This window comes from Cynocephalus volans, chromosome 10 (genome assembly GCF_027409185.1).
Source record: "Cynocephalus volans isolate mCynVol1 chromosome 10, mCynVol1.pri, whole genome shotgun sequence".
NCBI classification, from domain to species: Eukaryota; Metazoa; Chordata; class Mammalia; order Dermoptera; family Cynocephalidae; genus Cynocephalus; species Cynocephalus volans.
Genome location: NC_084469.1, coordinates 107,162,879 through 107,183,035, shown reverse-complemented (window position 1 = coordinate 107,183,035; position 20,157 = coordinate 107,162,879). Strand labels below are relative to the sequence as shown.

Genomic DNA, 20,157 nt, shown 5'->3' with positions numbered 1-20,157 from the left:
GCTCCACATATCTGCTCATTAGGCACATGGCTCACTTGTCAATACAGCCCTGAGAATGTAATTTCCCTAGGGGACATTGCTCTGTACTGAAATGACTTTTCCCCTGTAGATTCTTTGTTCCCAAGACACCAGATGAACCACCAGGGGAATCCAATCGTTTTTACTCCTTCTCCATGAACTTACCTTACTTTCAGAGATATAAAATCCTAATACATTATCCCAATCCTGAGTCAAAAACTTTCCAATGTCTAAGACTGAGAAACTCCTTATCAGATGTATAGTTTCCAAATATTTTCTCCAGTCCTTTAGATTGTCTCTTCACTCCGTGATTGTTTCCTTTGCTGTAAAGAAGCTTCTCAGTTTGTTTTAATCCCACTTGTCCACTTTTGTTTTTGTTGCCTGTGCATTGGAGGTCACATTGAAAAAAATCTTTGTCCAGACCAATGTCACAGTGATTTCCCCCAATGCTTTCTTCCAGTAATTCCATAGATTCTGTTCTTACATTTAAGTTGGGAATCATTTTTAAGTTTATTTTTATTTATTTTAGTTTTTATTGCTTTACTGTATAATTCCATTTATAGAGAATGCAAATCCAGGCAAAACTAATCTAGGGTGGTAGAAGTTGCATAGTGTTTATTATTGTGGGTGGCCAGGGGGAGTTCTAACTAATAAGCAGTGGGAGGGAAACTTTAGGGGGTGATAGAAGTATTCTGTAACTTGACCTTGAATAGCAGTTAACAGTAAGTGAACATATGTGAAAATTTGTCAAGCTTAACTCTTAAGGACTCTGCACTGTGCTAGACATATATCACAACTAAAAAGATGAAAAAAGAACATTTTTTTCTTTTCTTCTTAAGATTGCTTTTATTTATTTATTTGTTTGTTTGTTTGTTTGTTTGTTTGCTTTTACTTATGAAGAATATTCATGAGATACAAAGCTAATTGTCACCCCTCATGCTCATGATGTGAGGGCCAGACTCATACTGGGGAAATACCCATTACCAGATATTACTTTTGCACCCTGTGTCCCCATCCAATTATCCTCCAAACTCCCTCCCTTTCCCCTTCTCTCCCCTGCTGTGCTTTGTAGATCTAGGAATGGTCCCTCCCTCTGTAAGGCCACTGCACTACTGTGGTGTTTCTTTCCTCCCTTCCTTTACCTCTTAGCTCACATTTACTTTTGTATGTGCTTTGAGATCAGGCTCTACTTTTATTCCTCTGTATGTGGATACTCAGTTTTCCAGACACAATTTAATGAAGAGACTGCTTTTTCACCATTGAGGAATGAGAAAGCTAGGCTGCTGACACATTCCATGCTCCTGGATTGAAAGCATTAACATTGTGAAAATGTCCATACTACCCAAAGCAATCTGCACATTCAATGCAATCCCCATTAAAATACCAATGACGTTCTTCACAGAAATATAAGAAACAACCCTAACATTCATATAAAACAACAAAAGACCCCAAAGAGCAAAGCAATTCTGAGGAAAAGCAAAAATAGAGGCATTAGCTTTGTATCTCACAGATATTTGTAGCCAATAAAAAAAGTACTATGAAAAAAAAATTATACTATGATGCCATAGGAGCAAAATGACATGTACTAGCATCAAAATCGACACTTGGACCAATGGAACAGAATAGGGAACCCAGAAATCAACCCACATACTTGTGGCCAGTTGATCTTTGGCAAAGACAATAAAAATATGCATAAATACAGTCTTCAGCTTTATTTTATTTTATTTTTATTTTTGCTCAGGATTGCTTTGGTTCTTTGTGGTCTTTTGTTGTTCCATATGAATGTTAGGGTTGTTTCTTCTATTTCTGTGATGAATGTCATTGGTATTTTGACAGGGATTGCATCGAATGTGTAGATCTCTTTGAGTAGTATGGACATTTTCACAATGTTAATTCTCCCAGTCCAAGAGCATGGAATTTCTTTCCATCTTTTCTTGTCCTCTCTAATTTCTTTCAGCAGTGATTTGTAGTTCTTGTCATAGAGATCTTTCACCTCCTTGGATAAATTGATTCCTAAATATTCTAATTATTTGGTGACTATTGTAAATGGGCTTGTTTTCTTAATTTCTTTTTCTGCTAGTTTGTTATTGGAGTATAAAAACGCTTCTGATTTTCACGTGTTGATATTGTATCTTGGAACTTTGCTAAAGTGATGAATCAACTCTAAGAGGTTTTTGGTAGTCTTCAGGTTTTTTCTGTGTATAGGATCATGTCATCTGCAAAGAGGAGCAGTTTGAATTCTCATTTTCAATATGGATGACCTTTATGTCTTTTTGTTGCCTGATTGCTCTGGCCAGTACTTCCAATATCAAATTAAATAGTTGTGGTGAGATTCGGTATCTCTGTCTTATTTCTCCTGTTCTTAAAGGAAAGCTGCTCCCCATTTAGGATGACAATACTGGTGGGTTTGTTGTATATGGCTTTTCTTGTGTTAAGATACTCTCATTCTATATCTAATAACCGGAAACCCTTTATCATGAAGGGATATTGAATTTTGTTGAATGCTTTTTCTGTGTTTACTGTGATAATTATATGGTTTTTATTTTTATTGTGTTGATGTGGTTTATCACATTTAATGATTTGCTTATGTTGAACCATTTTGCCTCCCTGGATGAAGCCCATTGATCATGGTGTATAATTTTTTTGATGTGTTTCTATATTCTCTTTGCTAATATTATGCTGTAGATTTTTATGTCTATGCTCCTCAGAGATATTGGCTTTTTCTTTTCTATTTTTGTTGTATCTCTGTCTGGTTTTGGTATCTCAGTGATGCTGGCCTCATAGAATGAGCTTGGAGTGTGGCCTCTGTTTCAATGTTTTGGAATAGTTTGAAGAGAATTGTGTCAATTCCTATTAAAATTTTGATAGAATTCAGCAGTAAATCTGTCTGGTCCTGGGCTTTTCTTTGTTGGGAGACTGGGGATTACTGCTTCAATCTCATTCCTGTTATTGGTCTGTTCAGGTTTTCTATTTCTCCTTGTTTCAGTCTAGGAAGTATGTGTCCAGAAATTTACCCATTTCCTCCAGGTTTTCAAAGTTGCCAGTCAACAGTCATTTGTTACAGTCTCTAATGATTCCTTGTATTTCTGTGGTATTGATTGTAATGTCTCCTCTTTCATTTCTGATTTTTGTTATTTGGGTCTTTTCTCTTCTTTTTTAGGTAGCTTAACTAACGGTTTGTGTATTTTGTTTATTTTTTCAAAAAAACAACTTTTCATTTTATTGATTTTTTTATTATTTTATGGGTCTCTTTCATTTAGTTCTGCTCTGGTCTCAAATATTTCTTTTCATCTACTGATTTTGGGATTGGATTGTTCTTTTTTTTTAGTTCTTTCAGGAGTAGCATAAGGTTTTTTATTTGAAATCTTTTTATTCTTTTGACACAAGCATTTATTGCACAAACTTTTATGTTAGTGCTTCTTTTTGTTTATTGCACCTCATTTGGTATGATGTGTCTTTATTTGCATAAGTTTAAAGTCGTTTTTTGATTTTCTGTTTAATTTCTTCCTGGGCCAATAGGTCATTCAGGAGCATATTGTTTCATTTCCATGTACTTGTATAGTTTCTAGAAATTTGCTTGTTAGTGATTTGTAAATTTAATCCACTGAGATCTGAAAACATACTTGAAATCATTTTAATTTAAAAATTTGTTGAGACTTGATTTGTGACAACACGTGGTCTATCTTGAAGGATGTTCCATGTGCTGATGAGAAGAATGCTTATTGTGAAGTTTTTTGATGAAATATTCTATAGAGGTCTGTCAAGTACAAATTGGTCTTAAGTGTAGTATCTATCCTGTTTCTCCATTTATTGCCTAGATGAACTGTCCAAGGTTGAGAGTGGTATGTTCAGGTCTCCAACTGTTTTCATCTTGGGGTCTCTTTCTTTAGGTTTAATAGTGTTTGCTTTATATTCTTGGTGCTATGGTGTTGGGTGCATGTACATTTATGATTATTATATCTTCTTGCTGGATAGAACCTTTTATCATTATATAATGACTTTCTTTTTCCCTTTTTATGGTTTTTGGTTTAAAGTCTATTTTACCCAAAATAAGAATAAATACCTCTGCTTATCTTTGATTTCTATTTGCAAGGTCTATCTTTTTTTATCCCTTCATTATTAGTCTGTGTGTGTCTTTACAGGTGAGGTGAATCCCTTGTTGACAGCATATACTTGGGTCTATCTTTATAATTCAATCAGTCAATCTGTGTAGTTTGTGTAGCGAATTTAATCCATTTACATTTAGGGTTATTATTGAAAGATATTGTCTTATTCCTAGTAATGTATCAATTTTCCTTTGGATTTTTTATATACCTATTTTTCCTTTCTTCCCCTTTAATCGTTTGACTTAAATGTTTATTGTTTTTTGGGAGTGGTAAGATGTAACTTCCCTCTTTCACATTTGCATTTTTGTTCTACCAGTGGGTTTTGGTCTTTCCTGTATAATCATGCTAATGATTTTCATTTTCTGGCTTCCAGGTGCAGGACTCCCTTGAGGATTTCTTGTAGGGGTGGTCGTGTTGTGATGCAGTTCAGTAGTTTTTGTTTGTTTTTAATATACCTTTTCTCCTTTGTTTATGAAGGATTACCGTGCTGGGTATAGTATTCTTGGCTGGCAGTTTTCATTCTTTTAGTCCTTTGAACATATCATTCCATTATCTTCTGGCCTGTATGGTTTCTCCGGAGAAGTTTTCTGCTTTTCTGATGGGGACTCCATTATAGGTGACTTGATACTTTTCTCTTGCTGTTTTTAGCATTTTCTCTTTCTATTTGTCTTTTGACAGTTTTACTTTGATGTGTCCCAGAGGACCTTTTTGGAATATATCTGTTTGGAGATCTTCCAGCCTCTTTGATCTATAATTTGGTATCCCTAGCTATACCAGGGAAATTTCCACTATTGTTTCCTTGAATGTGCTTCAGTACCTTTCACTTTTTCCTCCCCTTCTTTAACACACATGCTTCAGATATTCGTGTGCTTAAGTTTATCTGCTAGGTGTCTTAGATTTTTAAAAATTTTTTCAAATTCTTTTTTCCTTTTATTCCCCCTTGGGTTTCTTCACAATGACTTCCAGATCAGAAATTCTTTCTTCTGCTTACTCTAGCCTGATGTTTACACTCTCAATTGTAGTTTTTATTTCATTGAATGAGTCTTTCAGTTCCAGGAGTTCAGTTACATTCTTTTTAATGGTATTTATTCCTTTGTAAGTCTTCCTTCATGATCTGGCTTGTTTTTCTCATTTCATTGTGTCATCTAACTGAGTATTCTCGAATTAAAGTGAGTTTCCTAAAGATTGTTGCTTGGGACTTCTTTTTAGACACTTCAAGTGTTTCCTCTTGTATGTTCTCTGGTATTTGAGAATTATTGTATTCCTTTGGTTGTGTCATGTTCTCTTGTTTATTCACATTTCTATTACTTTTATGTTGATGTCTAGTCATCTGGTGGAACTGTTTCTTCTTCTGTTACTTTAGTGTGGTTATTGAGGAGAAAGTATTCCTCCTACAGATTTGTTACAGATTTTCAGTTGCGTAGGGTGTTTTAGTTTTTTTTTTAAATTTTATTTTGTTGATATACATTGTGGCTGATTATTGCTTCCCATCACCAAAACCTCCCTCCCTTCTCCCTCCCCCCTTCCCCCCAACAATGTCCTTTCTGTTTGCTTGTCGTATCAACTTCAAGTAATTGTGGTTGCTATATCTTCTTCCCCCCACTCCGGTTTTGTGTGTGTGTGTGTGTGTGTGTGTGTGTGTGTGAATTAATATATTAATATTTAGCTCCCACCAATAAGTGAGAATATGTGGTATTTCTCTTTCTGTTCCTGACTTGTTTCACTTAATATAATTCTCTCAAGGTCCATCCATGTTGTTGCAAATGGCAGTATTTCATTCGTTTTTATAGCTGAGTAGTATTCCATTGTGTAGATGTACCACATTTTCCGTATCCACTCATCTGATGATGGACATTTGGGCTGGTTCCAACTCTTGGCTATTGTAAAGAGTGCTGCGATGAACATTGGGGAACAGGTATACCTTCGACTTGATGATTTCCAGTCCTCTGGGTATATTCCCAACAGTGGGATAGCTGGGTCGTATGGTAGATCTATCTGCAATTGTTTGAGGAACCTCCATACCATTTTCCATAGAGGCTGCACCATTTTGCACTCCCACCAACAATGTATGAGAGTTCCTTTTTCTCCGCAACCTCTCCAGCATTTATCGTTCAGAGTCTTTTGGATTTTAGCCATCCTAACTGGGGTTAGATGGTATCTCAATGTGGTTTTGATTTGCATTTCCCGGATGCTGAGTGATGTTGAACATTTTTTCATATGTCTGTTGGCCATTTGTATATCTTCCTTAGAGAAATGCCTACTTAGCTCTTTTGCACATTTTTTAATTGGGTTGCTTGTTTTCTTCTTGTAAAGTTGTTTGAGTTCCTTATATATTCTGGATATTAATCCTTTGTCAGATGTATATTTTGCAAATATTTTCTTCCACTCTGTTGGTTGTCTTTTAACTCTGTTAATTGTTTCTTTTGCTGTGTAGAAGCTTTTTAGTTTGATATAATCTCATTTGTTTATTTTTCCTTTGGTTGCCCGTGCTTTTGGGGTCATATTCATGAAGTCTGTACCCAGTCCAATTTCCTGAAGTGTTTCTCATATGTTTTCTTTAAGAAGTTTTATTGTTTCAGGGTGTATATTTAAACCCTTAATCCATTTTGTGTTGATTTTTGTATACAATGAGAGGTATGGATCTAGTTTCATTCTCCTGCATATGGATATCCAGTTATCCCAGCACCATTTGCTGAAGAGGCAGTCCCTACCCCAGTGAATAGGCTTGGTGCCTTTGTCAAAGATCAGATGGCAGTAAGTGTGTGGGTTGATTTCTGCATTCTCTATTCTATTCCATTGGTCAGTGTGTCTGTTTTTATGCCAGTACCATACTGTTTTGGTTATTATAGCTTTGTAGTATAGCTTAAAGTCAGGTAGTGTTATGCCTCCAGCTTTATTTTTTTTTGCTCAGCATTGCTTTGTCTATGCGTGGTCTTTTATTGTTCCATATAAATGTCTGGATAGTTTTTTCCATTTCTGAGAAAAATGTCTTTGGAATTTTTATGGGGATTGCATTGAATTTGTATATCACTTTGGGTAGTATGGACATTTTCACTATGTTGATTCTTCCAATCCAAGAGCATGGGATATCTTTCCATCTTCTTGTATCCTTTCTAATTTCTCTCAGCAGTGGTTTGTAGTTCTCACCATAGAGATTTTTCACCTCCTTGGTTAACTCAATTCCTAAGTATTTTATTTTTTTGGTGGCTATTGTAAATGGGCAGGCTTTCTTGATTTCTCGTTCTGCATGTTCACTATTGGAGAAAAGAAATGCTACTGATTTTTGTGTGTTGATTTTGTATCCTGCTACTGTGCTGAAATCATTTATCAATTCCAAGAGTTTTTTTGTAGAGGTTTTAGGCTGTTTGATATATAGGATCATGTCATCTGCAAACAGGGACACTTTGACTTCATGTTTTCCTATCTGGATGCCCTTTATTTCCTTCTCTTCTCTGAATGCTCTGGCTAGTATTTCCAACACTATGTTGAATAGGAGTGGTGAGAGTGGGCATCCTTGTCTAGTTCCTGTTCTTAAAGGAAAAGCTTTCTGCTTTTCCCCATTCAGGATGATATTGGAAGTGGGTTTGGCATATATGGCTTTAATTATGTTGAGATACTTTCCCTCTATACCTAACTTATACAGGGTCTTTGTCATGAATGAGTGCTGAACTTTATCAAATGCTTTTTCAGCATCTATAGAGATGATCATATGGTCCTTGTGTGTGAGTTTATTAATATGGTGTATCACATTTATTGATTTGCGTATGTTGAACCAACCTTGCATCCCTGGGATGAATCCCACTTGATCGTGATGAATAATTTTACATATGTGTTGCTGTATTCTGTTTGCTAGTATTTTCATGAGGATTTTTGCATCTATATTCATCAAGGATATCGGCCTGTAGTTTTCTTTTTTGGTTATATCTTTACCTGGTTTTGGTATCAGGATGATGTTTGCTTCATAGAATGAGTTTGGGAGATTTGTGTCCGTTTCAATCTTTTGGAATAGTTTGTAAAGAATCGGTGTCAATTCCTCTTTGAATGTTTGGTAAAATTCTGCTGTGAATCCATCTGGTCCTGGGCTTTTCTTTGTTGGGAGCCTTCTGATAACAGCTTCAATCTCCTTTATTGTTATTGGTCTGTTCAAATTTTCTAAATCTTCACGGTTCAGTTTTGGGAGCTTGTGTGTGTCCAGAAATTTATCCATTTCCTCCAGATTTTCAAATTTGTTGGCGCATAGTTGTTTATAGTAGTCTCGAATGATTCCTTGTATTTCCAATGAATCAGTTGTAATATCGCCTTTTTCATTTCGAATTTTTGTTATTTGAGTCTTCTCTCTTCTTTTTTTGTTAGCCATGCTAATGATTTGTCAATTTTATTTATCTTTTCAAAGAACCAACTTTTTGATTCATTGATCTTTTGAATTCTTTTTTGGTTTTCAATTTTATTCATTTGTGCTCTGATCTTAATGATTTCGTTCCATCTGCTAACTTCATGTTTGGATTGCTCTTGTTTTTCTAGTTCTTTAAGGTGAAGTGTTAGGTTGTTCACTTGCCATCTTTCCATTCTTCTGAAGTGAGCATTTAATGCAATAAATTTTCCCCTCAATACTGCTTTTGCAGTATCCCACAGGTTTTGGTATGATGTATCATTGTTTTCATTAGTTTCAATAAATTTTTGATTTCCTGCTTGATTTCTTCTTGGACCCATATGTCATTAAGTAGATTGCTGTTTAATTTCCTTGTGTTTGTATAGTTTCCAGAGTATCATTTGTTATGAATTTCTAGTTTTAATCCATTGTGGTCTGAGAAGATACATGGGATAATTCCAATTTTTTTGAATTTATTGAGACTTGATTTGTGACCTAATATGTGATCTATTCTGGAGAATGATCCATGTGCTGATGAGAAGAATGAATATTCTGAGGTTGTTGGGTGGAATGTTCTATAGATATCTGCCAATTCCAATTGGTCTAGAGTTTTGTTTAGATCTTGTGTTTCTCTACTGATTCTTTGCCTAGATGATCTGTCTAATATTGACACTGTGGTGTTCAGGTCCCCTGCTATTATGGTATTAGTGTCTATTTCCTTCTTTAGGTGTAATAGAGTTTGTTTTATAAATCTGGCTGCTCCATCATTGGGTGCTTACATATTTATGATTGTTATGTCTTCTTGAGGGATCAGTCCTTTTATCATTAAGTAGTGTCACTCATTGTCTCTTTTTATGGTTTTTAGTTTAAAGTCTATTTTGTCAGATATAAGAATTGCTACTCCAGCTCGTTTTTCTTTTCTGTTTGCATGGTAAATCTTTTTCCATCCTTTCACTCTTAGTCTGTGTGAATCTTTATGGGTGAGGTGGGTCTCTTGTAGGCAGCATATAGTTGGGTCCTGCTTTTTGATCCAGTCAGCCAGTCTGTGTCTTTTGATTGGGTAATTTAAGCCTTTTACATTAAGAGTTGTTATTGAAAGGTGTTGATTTATTCCTAGCATTTTATTGGTTGTTTGGTTGTCTTAAGTGTCTTTTGTTCCTTGGTTTCTGATTTACTGTTTGGTTTCTGTGTTTGTTGGTTCCTTAGGTTGTAGATAGCGTTTTTGTTCGCCTGTTTTCTCTTCATGAATGCCATTTTTATTATACTAGCGAGTTTTGATTTTTCTTGGGTTTTTATCAGAGTGGTAGTTATTTTTCAGGAACCAAACCCAGTACTCCCTTGAGGATTTCTTGTAAGGGTGGTCATGTGGTAGTGAACTCCCGCAGTTTTTGTTTGTCTGAGAAATATACTATTTGCCTTTCATTTCGGAAGGATAGCCTTGCAAGGTAGAGTATTCTTGGCTGGCAATCATTGTCTTTTAGTATTTTGAAAATATCATCCCATTCCTTTCTAGCTTTTAGGGTTTGTGATGAAAAGTCTGATGTTAGCCTGATTGGGGCTCCCTTATAGGTGATTTGACGCTTCTCTCTTGCAGCTTTTAAGATTCTCTCTTTGTCTCTGAGTTTTGCCAATTTGACTATGACATATCTTGGAGAAGGCCTTTTTGGGTTGAATACGTTTGGAGATCGTTGAGCTTCCTGGATCTGAAGATCTGTGATTTTTCCTATACCTGGGAAGTTTTCTGCCACTATTTAGTTGAGTATGTTTTCAATGGAATCTCCATTTTCCTCCCCTTCTGGAATACCCATGACTCGGATATTTGAGCACTTAAGTTTGTCTGATATCTCTCTCAGATTTTCTTCCATGTCCTTGATTATTTTTTCTTTCTTTTTGTCTGCTTCTGTTATTTCAAACAGCCCATCTTCAAGTTCAGAGGTTCTCTTTTCCACTTCGACAAGCTTGCTGGTTAAACTCTCCGTTGTGTTTTTTATTTTGCTGAATTACTTCTTCAGTTTGGCAAGTTCTGCTACATTTTTTTTCAGGACATTGATTTCCTTGTACATTTCCTCTTTCAGATCCTGTATACTTTTCCTCATTTCATCATGATGTCTAGCTGAGTTTTCTTGCTTCTCGTTCAGTTTCCTTAGAATTATCACTTGAAATTCCTTGTCAGTCATTTCAAGGGCTTCTTGTTCTATAGGATCTAGAGTTTGAGATTTATTAACTTTTGGTGGTGTACTTTCTTGATTTTTTGTATTTCTGGTATCTTTTTTTTGGTGTTTATTCATTGTGGCAGGGGGTTTTACAGTCCACTGGTTTGAGACTAATGACTAACTAGGATGTTGCTGTGGTTGCCAATTTCGTATGGCTCCCGCCGTGACTGCTCAGTTGGCCTCTAGTGCCTTGTGTGTGTGGTTGCCTCGGGTCTTTGGCTTCTCCGGGGAGCCACCTTCAGGTCAGCTTGGACTCTGCTGGGCTGATGGATCATGTACCACAGGGTGTGTGATCTCTGTTGAGCTTTCACTTCCTGTGCAGGACTTCTCCCTGTTCCGTGTACTCTGGCCCAGTCTGTTGGATCTTGCAGTGGTGACCCCACTGGGTGTGTGGTTTCTGTCAAGCCTCCACCTCCCTGGCCGCATGTCTCCCCACTCTGTGTGCACTGTTCTGGGCTGGGGTGTGTGTTCTGCACCCCTCGTCTATCAGCTGGGCCTTCAAGACCCTGCTCGGCACTGCCTTGCCCAGGAAGTCGACCAGGTTTCTGGTAGGCACAGACGACCGGTCTCTCTGGGTGCCTTTGTAGCACTATGTAGATCTTTCTCGGGGCTTGTTCACCTTTGTATACCCCCGGCATAGACCAAATCTACCGCCCCCTGCAGCCAGCTCTCTGGCAGGTTCAAGCGGACTTGGGAACTCACCTACCACACTATTCCCAACCAGAAATTGGTTAGGCTTTTTTCTGAACTGGTGGCCGCAGAGATGGTATCTGCCTCCCAGTAACAGGAAGTTTCCTGGGGCCAGAGTCCAGGGTGTGGTGGAGTGACAGTCAGCCCACCGTACTACCTTGCCCTCACGACACTGGCTGGGGAAGCCCCAAGCCACTAGCCCTGCCAGAGAACCACAGAGGGAGTGGTAGGAGAGGCCATCCCACAGGCTCTGGAAAGCCCCGCGCCGGGCCAACAATTGGGAAGGCTCAGTGATGGCCGAGCTGGGCAGAGCTGCCAGCACCTGGGAAAATGGAGGCAGCCCTGCTGCAGTGAGTGAACCAGTGATGCACGCACTAGAAATGTGGGCATCAGCCCCCCGAACAGAGCTGGGCCAAGGGTCACTCACAGGGTTGTTCCAGGTTGGGTGCTCACTCTCTGCCTCTGGTTTGTTGCCTTCCCCGTTCTCGGCCGCTGCCGCCTCGGGCTGTTCAGTCACGGCGCGGCTTGGGCACTCCCAGGAATCTTCTTGAATGCCAGCCTGAAACCTCGAATCCTGAATAGGGCAGCTGGCTCCCTTTACCGTGGCCCCAGCCTCCGGGATCCTGTCTGCATCCACAGCAGCCCTGGCGCCGTGTTCCCTGTTTCGAGACTCGCTTTTGCAGCTAAGTAACAGTTCTTTTCCTGCTCCACACTTCAAAGCAGTTGCCTGTAAATGAGGCAGCCTCTCCTGCCGGGGGCAAAATGGCGGTCACCCCCCACGACTGGCTAGGAGCTGCGGTCCTCCCTTGAAGATACCCTTTTCAATGCGGGATTTATGATGTCTTTTGAAAATTAAAAATGCAAAATACCATCACGGGGAAAGAGAAACAACATTTCAGTTACTGGTATTGAAATGTCCTTGGTCTCCTTCTCCGGGCTGGAGAAATTAAGTCAGCATATAGATCTTTTATAATTACACACATATTTGCACAGGAATAATTATCTTCAACAAGGTACACCAAAATTTGAATAGGGATCAACTTTGAGTGATAACATTAAAGGTGATTTTTAGATTCATTTTCTAGTATATTTTTCAATAATTGCAAGTGAATACCTATGTAGTCTATCCTCAAGAAACAGAAGTTTCAAAATATGAAGGTATCGTTAATAAAAAGTTTATAAATCAAACTTAGTTAAAGCAGAAATTAGCAGGTAAAGAAAAAAGATACATGGACTAAAAAGAAGAAAGACACTAGAACTGAAAAATAAATTCAAAGCTAATTCTTTAGCATACACAAATGAACAGACAAAAATAGACAGATGTCTAAGGGAAGGGATAATAAAAGAGAGAAAGAATACTAGTACCTAGATTTAAGAATGACATTAATGCACACAGAGATAAGTGCTCGACTTCCCTAAATGATATTTCTTATAACTTTATGCAAAAAGCACTAATATTTTTAAAAATAAGCTTATTTCTGAGAAAATGTGTGTCTAAATTTCATTCAGGATGGAGGATAACACATCAATAACCAAGGAAGAAATTAAATGAACAGCAAAACTTACCTCCAGAAATCCACAGGAGCTATAGCAGAATTCCCCTTTAAGTATTAAAGAAGAAAATTAAGTTTTCATCACTGATTGTTTATTAGTGCAATAGAAGTTCGAATCAATGCAACAAAAAGAAAAAGATATGAAACATAAGTGTTGAAAAGTCAACATACTATTGTTTTCAGATAATGGCTGCAGGTGGTGAATTGGTGGCCTGAGATCTATTGTGACTGAGAATTTAAGTAAGATAGTTGATACAAAACAAATACAGAAAAAAAGTAGCCATTTAAAAGTGGCATTCAGTGGCATATAGTACATTGAGAAAGTTTTGCAACAATTGCATCTATCTAGTTCTAAATATTTTCATATGGGACCTCTGTCCTCTTTGCAACTTTTCTGTAAATTTAAATTATTCAAAGATAAAATTAACAAAAATGTGGGTACAAGGGAAAAAGGATAACATTCCTATGTACAGTTGAGTCTCTTAGAAAATAGATCTGGGTCATTTCAAATGTCAACAAAAAAATTAACCCCCTGCAACAGGGGTAAGAGACTTGTAAATACTCAATGAGAGTAATAATAACTAAAATTTATTATGGAACTCTGTATGTCACACACTTGTGTTATGCTTTATATACCTTAGATTATATTATCATTATCACTTGTTTTTTGGTTTAACAAATAAAATGTATACAGCAATGCAGTGATAATAATTAACATGAATAGGTGTCCACCAGCTATTAGAGCATATTAAAAAACTTCCTACACATGATCTCCTTTAATGACATCCTAACATTAGTTCTGTGGAGTGGATAACATTATTATCCTTATTTTACAAATGTGAAAATGGAGCCAAAGAAAAGTGAAGTAAACTCATGTCAGAAGATATATGAAATGGGCTTGCAAGTTTTTGCTACATGGACCTCCAGAAATGTTTTTTGAGTGAATGAATGAATGCATGAGTAAGATATTTTAGAAAAAAGACTACAGGAGCATCTTTGATAGAGAAGAACAGAAGCAGTTGTAATGACTACAGAAAAAGACTAAGATGATTGGCTACAAACCTTTGAGAGATGCTGCAGGCTAAGAGAATGTGTGTTTCTATTAGGAAGGTAAGAGATCCTCAGAATTGGGTTCCAGAAAAGAGAAAAGGCAAGATGAGAGTAAGCTGAAGAGAAGAGAAGTTGAGAGGGACACAGGAATCGATTGCATAGAGTACTTTGAGTGGATGGACTGTCATCAACACATTATCACCACTTTGGCACCAAAGTTCATTCTGGTTTTAGCTCTGCCTGCCTCAACACCTGTTTCTCACACCAGGTGCTCCAATGGTGTTGCTGAACCACGAGCTCCCTGGGTCCTTTCTTCTCTGGGTGATGGGAGCAGCATCAGGCATAAGTCCTCTGCAAGGGACCAGTTGACCTCTCTCCTTTCTGTGACAGTTGAGAGGCAGGGAAGTGGGGTAAGAGGAGTTATTTACTATTTCTGGGGCCTCAGAGGTTGATTTCTCATGAATGCTCATTAAATCAATTGTTCTCTTAGCAGTTTGGTGTCCATGAGTGAGGCAGCCAAATTCAAAAGAAACTTATCTTCTACTAGTATTGTATCCTAGGAAACCAGAGCGTGTATCCATCTCCCTGGGGCTTTTTGTTCTTTTCTCCCTGGGTCTGACCTACATCGTGCCTGGTCCTACTCTGTCAGCATTTTCTAAAAGTTTGAGGTCAGCTTTTGTTTGTTAGTTTGGTCTATCAAAGGCATGAGCTGGTACATTTTTAAAGACCATTTTAGTCCCAAGCATATTAACTTGTAGTTGTGGACAGGGACTGCACATAATTCCAAACAAAACTATTTCAGTAACATTGCCACAACTTCTATTCTTACTACTGAAGGTACAGCATATTCATGTCTTTTGCAATGTGACTGTGAAGCTGCTCATGATGAGAAATAGAGTCTGTTTTTCCACCTTTCAATCTTGGCTGGACTTAGAAATTTTAGGCACCTTGACCCATAGGATGTCATGGAAGTGACAGTGTGCCTGAAATATATGTGCCAGAAAATAGAATAAGTACAGTGGACACTGAGCAATAAGAGAACAGGATTGAAATGGGACCATAAAATCCCACGACCGGCATTCAACACACTAGTATGTTAAAGTCTTCATTATCAGAAAGAGAATTCAAGGTAGTGATATTGAAGTGAATGATAGACACAAAGGTGAGAAGATGTGGTGTCAGAAATTCTTCTACAATAGAACTTTCTAAATGGCCTTAGTGGATAAGTATAGTTTATTCCATAAAACTGGTATAATTCTTTACTGTGTGAGACACATAAGAATTTCCAAATTGTTTCTGATCCAATGTTGGGAATTAAATTGCAAGAGCAGAAAAATGATGATGGGAAAGGATGTTGTATATTTGACAGAGAAGAAAGCTTAATAAAGGAAAATTGTGTACATTTTACAAAGCAATCAAAATCAGAGAAATTGAAATTCCTGGATATAATAAAAGGAGCAAGTCATATATCCATGATCTAATTAAATAAGAGTAATTTTGGGCTTTGAGGCTTTAATTTCTACAATGAGGTGCACATCTTTAGCAACAGGAGAATTGGCTCTTTCTTAGTTTCTTTCCCAAAGAATCCTTCAGTGTCATTTTTATGTCTTTATTCCTCAGACTGTAGATGAATGGGTTCAGCATGGGTGTGACCACAGTGTACATCACTGAGGCTGTAGCGCTTGAGTGTGAATTGTGTGCAGCAGCAGAACCAAGGTACACTCCTAGGCCTGTACCATAAAATAAGGAGACAACTGAGAGGTGAGATGCACAGGTGGAAAATGCTTTATACTTCCCCTGAGCTGTTGAAATTCCACATATGGAGGAAACTATCTTGGAGTAGGAGTAAAGAATACCTGCAAGGGATCCCCCACCCAGCAGTGCTGCCGTAAAATACATCACCAGATCATTAAGAAAGGTGTCAGAACAGGCAAGATGGATCACCTCACTGAGTTCACAGAAAAAGTGGGGGATTTCCAAGCGTGTACAGAAGGACAGCCGCATCACCATTAAAGTATGTAACAGGGATTGCAGGACACTCGTCATCCAGGACACCAGAACCAGCAACACACAGAGCCAGGGGCTCATGATGACTTTGTAGTGTAGGGGGTGACAGATGGCCACAAACCGGTCATAGGCCATCACAGTCAGGAGCAAGCCATCCAACACTACAAAGTGCATGAAAAAGAACATCTGGGTGATGCAGACTGTGTAGGTTATGACTTTGCTCTGTGTCTGTATATTCACCAGCATCTTTGGGACGGTGGTGGAAGTGAAACAGATGTCCACAAAGGACAGGTTGGAGAGGAAGAAGTACATGGGTGTGTGCAGGTGGGAGTCTGAGATGATGGCCAGGATGATGAGCAGGTTTCCAAACAAGGTAATGAGGTACATGGACAGGAACAGCCCAAAGAGGATGGGTTGCAATTCTGGTTCCTCAAAAAATCCCAGAAGAAGAAATACTGAAGTTTGTGTATAATTCTCTGGTTCCATGCGGTGGATGTGACTGCCAAAAGAAAAAAGAAAAAAGAAAAGAAAAAAAAAAGATAGAGGAGAGAGAGAAAAAGAACTTGAAACAAACATGCATTATGAACCTATCAGAAATGCTATCATTTATATTCTTCATATAGGACACTAATTCCTGTATTTTATTTATCAATCCCATCCCTTGTAAATGATTCCTCATCCCATGTCTGATTAGGAATTCCAGTCACATGTTTACCTTTTTCCCAAGAGGTCATGTATTTAAAAATTTTAGTAACTAATTCTTTCAATCATTTGAGAAATGCTCATTTCCATGTTCCAGGCACTGTGTAAACTATGACTGGACAGTATAGAACAATAAAAATTTCAACAGTAAAATATGTAGAAAGAATCCAAGCAAATAAGAAATATCATATATTATTCAGATGGTCATAAGTGCTATCAAGAAAAAGAAAGAAGGTTAAAAAGAGAGTGGGTGGAAGTGTGAGTTTTGACTGTGCATTCAGGGAAGATGAGCAGATAAGGTGACATCTGAAAAAATACCACAGGGAAGACAAGACAGGAGCCAAAAGGATATTTGGGAATGAGTGTACCCAGCAGGAGGAATGTCCAGTAGAAACACCTGTAGGAAGATGCTTTTTTCTAATGTCTGAGGCCCACAAGGAAGCCTGTGTGGCAGGGAAATGAGGAAGAGCTGAGTGATGGGAGATGGGGTCAGAGAATGTTGAAGGACAAGGTGGCCTCATTGCTGCTGAAATTGAAAGACTCAGAAGGTCCTCTCCAGGTGTTGTTGTATTTACACAGTAATAAATTGGCTTAGATGTGCTCTTGAATTTAAATGCATTTGCTCTTTATTTCCATAAGATGCCTTGAGTTCTGGCCTCTGTATTATGACACATGCGCGTGCACACACACACACACACACACACACACACACACACTCAGCATACACATACACAGAGCATGAAAACACATAAAGCAAACTTTGACTCCTAGGAACATATTAACACCATATTATTCTGACCCCTAGTAACCTATTACAGAGGAGTTGATACCAGGCATGTGTTCATTTTCAAATTATCTTTCCATTTTGATATGGCTACATTCTGCCCTCTGTTTTAAGAAATATATGTAAAAAATCTGTTTTGTCAACACAGGGAGGGGAATTAAATAGACCTGATGGGAAAAAAATATCTAAGATCCCCTGGTAGTTGCTGAGAGACTGTGAAAAAGGCAAAGCTTCCTTGGTTATGTCCACATCCAAATAACCTTATGTTCCTTTCATACCCAGAAAAAGTAATAAAACAGAAAAACATGTTTGTCTCAAAAACTAAAGTAATGCTATCTTTTTGATATCACAAACTTTGCAGATAAAACAATCATACAAAAAGAATAAACAAAGGGAATAAAGTAATATATCATGAAAGGAAATATAAAAACACAACCAAATCTGCCCATTTAGTATATAAAATTGTAGAAGGCCATTTGTTATTCTGCCTATTCAACCTTCATTCTGACAATTGCTTTTTGTATGGTCTGATAGTATCTAAGTCTGCCCATTCCTCCTTTTCTTTTGTGGAAATCTATTCTGTGGTATTCTTAGGTTTGGATATTCAGTATATATTTTCTAACACATCCCATGGCACATTCTATTCCTGGTTCTGGTCTTCATCCAACATGCAAAGCCTCCCTGATGTTACTCTGTAAAATCCTGCACAGATCATGACAATTCTATCCTTTTACACTGAAAAATCTTTTTTCATATAATTCATCCCTGGTGGCATTGCACTATGCCCACATTTATTTCATTGTGTTCTGTCTTCATCATTATAATGCAAGATCTAACTGACTAGGATTTCACCAGCTCTGTCCACCTTATGTTTTCACAAACATACCTGAATACATGTGCATTGTGTAGAAGTAACTGTTAAGAAAAAGAATTGTGAGATTAAAAAAAAATAATGGCAGGAGAGTAACACGGGGTTATTTCAAATTAATGGCATTAACCAAAATGAAAGGTTTATCAATAACTAAAGCAAAGAAATAGAAAAGCAACATTTTAATGATTTCAACATGGATTAATAATTCAATTTGCAAAAAACCTATGCATAAGAGAATATATCCTACAATTGAGTTAGAATCATCTAATCTTACAATTTATCTTATATAAAGATATGTGGATCAAATATGTTTATGAAATATAAAGATGATCTTTAGTATTAAGGATGAAGAAGAATACCTTTCAATTGAGGGCTGAAGGAAGTGTAAATAGTAGAAAAAGATTTAATCACAAAAGGAAGAAAGGCAGATTAAAGAGTAACAGAGATGTAAAAATACATTGGAAATACATACAGAAGGTGATTTATTTACTCAAATACTGCAGATGTACTTTGTACATTTAAAAGCAACGAGGAAAATAAAATGTGACTGAAGGATAAATTTTACCACACAAAATTACAAACTTTTATACATTCCCCAGATAACACACAAAAGAAGTAGATACTACACAGCAAAGGTGGTGAAAACTGAAATTCTATTCTTTTTTTTTTTTTTTTTGCATCTCACATTAGTTCTTTCTTTTTAAAAAAAATGTATAATTCTCACGTGATAATTATACATATTTATGGGGTACAGGGTAATGTTTCCATATACGTGGATATCCTGTGATGATCAAATCAGGGTGATTAGCATTTCCCTCAGCTTGAACATTTATTCTTTCTTTGCTATGAGAACATTCAAAAACCTCTCTTTTAGTTTTTTCGAAATATGTAATACCTTATTGCTAACTATAGCCTTCCTACTATGCAAAAGAACATCAGAACTTACTTCTTCTATCTAACTGTAAATCATGGGTCACCATTTAGTACACATTGACAATCCAATTCTTATATTTGAAAAATGCAATCAAAAACAGAAATGACATCACTACACAAAAGCATAGAATTCACAGAGACAATTTGGAATAGACAAAGTAAACATCTAACAAGTCCACAAATATATTCAGATTCAGAAGTAAGGAAATCATTGGAAGCAAAGCTCATTAGTAAACTTCTTTTTTAAAAAAAACATATTAAGTGATTTTTAAAAATTGCTATATCTAGCATGAGTGTAGGTACTGCAAAATATGTGCCTCATGAACAGCTCTTACAAGGTAGTACTTGGGAGGAATCCATTGTTCGGCATCTTTCTCATCACTATGCAAGCGTACACAAATATATCCCATCATAAATATAAAAAGAAATACACTCACATCACAGTACATCTCTCCCATCTAATACCCTATTTCTAAACTCCGTGGAATTGGAAAGGACCCTGGACACATGTTGCACTTCTACTGGAACAATGTCATGCCTACAATCCCCTCTTAATTGAGCTTTCATTACCTACTCTTAAATTTAAATCATGACTAGTGCATTGATGAGTTCGATGCACACTTCTTTTTTTAAACATCATAAATAAAAACATTAAATCATTATTTAATCAAACAAGCAGACAACCACTGAAATCTCTGGTCCCTGGCTTTGCTGAATTGGCTTTCAAGTGACCTCGAGGAAACATTCTTGGTTTCCATTCCCTCTGAAGCTTTCCTGCAGTGCCCACTGGTCTCTTGGACTCACCTAGATGGGATGTCTGAGAGGAAGGTCTTTGTGTGAAAATCCGAGTTCCTCCCTGGA

General features: G+C 37.3%; 1 protein-coding gene across 1 annotated transcript; it reads right to left on the bottom strand.

Annotated features, from left to right (window-relative positions):
* Positions 1-15,538: 15,538 nt before the first annotated feature.
* On the bottom strand, positions 15,539-16,492 carry LOC134387644 (olfactory receptor 7A17-like). The gene has a single exon (XM_063110049.1). It carries the CDS (start codon positions 16,490-16,492, stop codon positions 15,539-15,541), a length of 954 nt encoding a protein of 317 aa, XP_062966119.1.
* Positions 16,493-20,157: the final 3,665 nt, after the last annotated feature.

What these genes read in the sequence shown, in the direction of transcription:
- LOC134387644 (XM_063110049.1), bottom strand. Translation starts at nt 16,492, where the DNA reads ATGGAACCAGAGAATTATACACAAACTTCAGTATTTCTTCTTCTGGGA.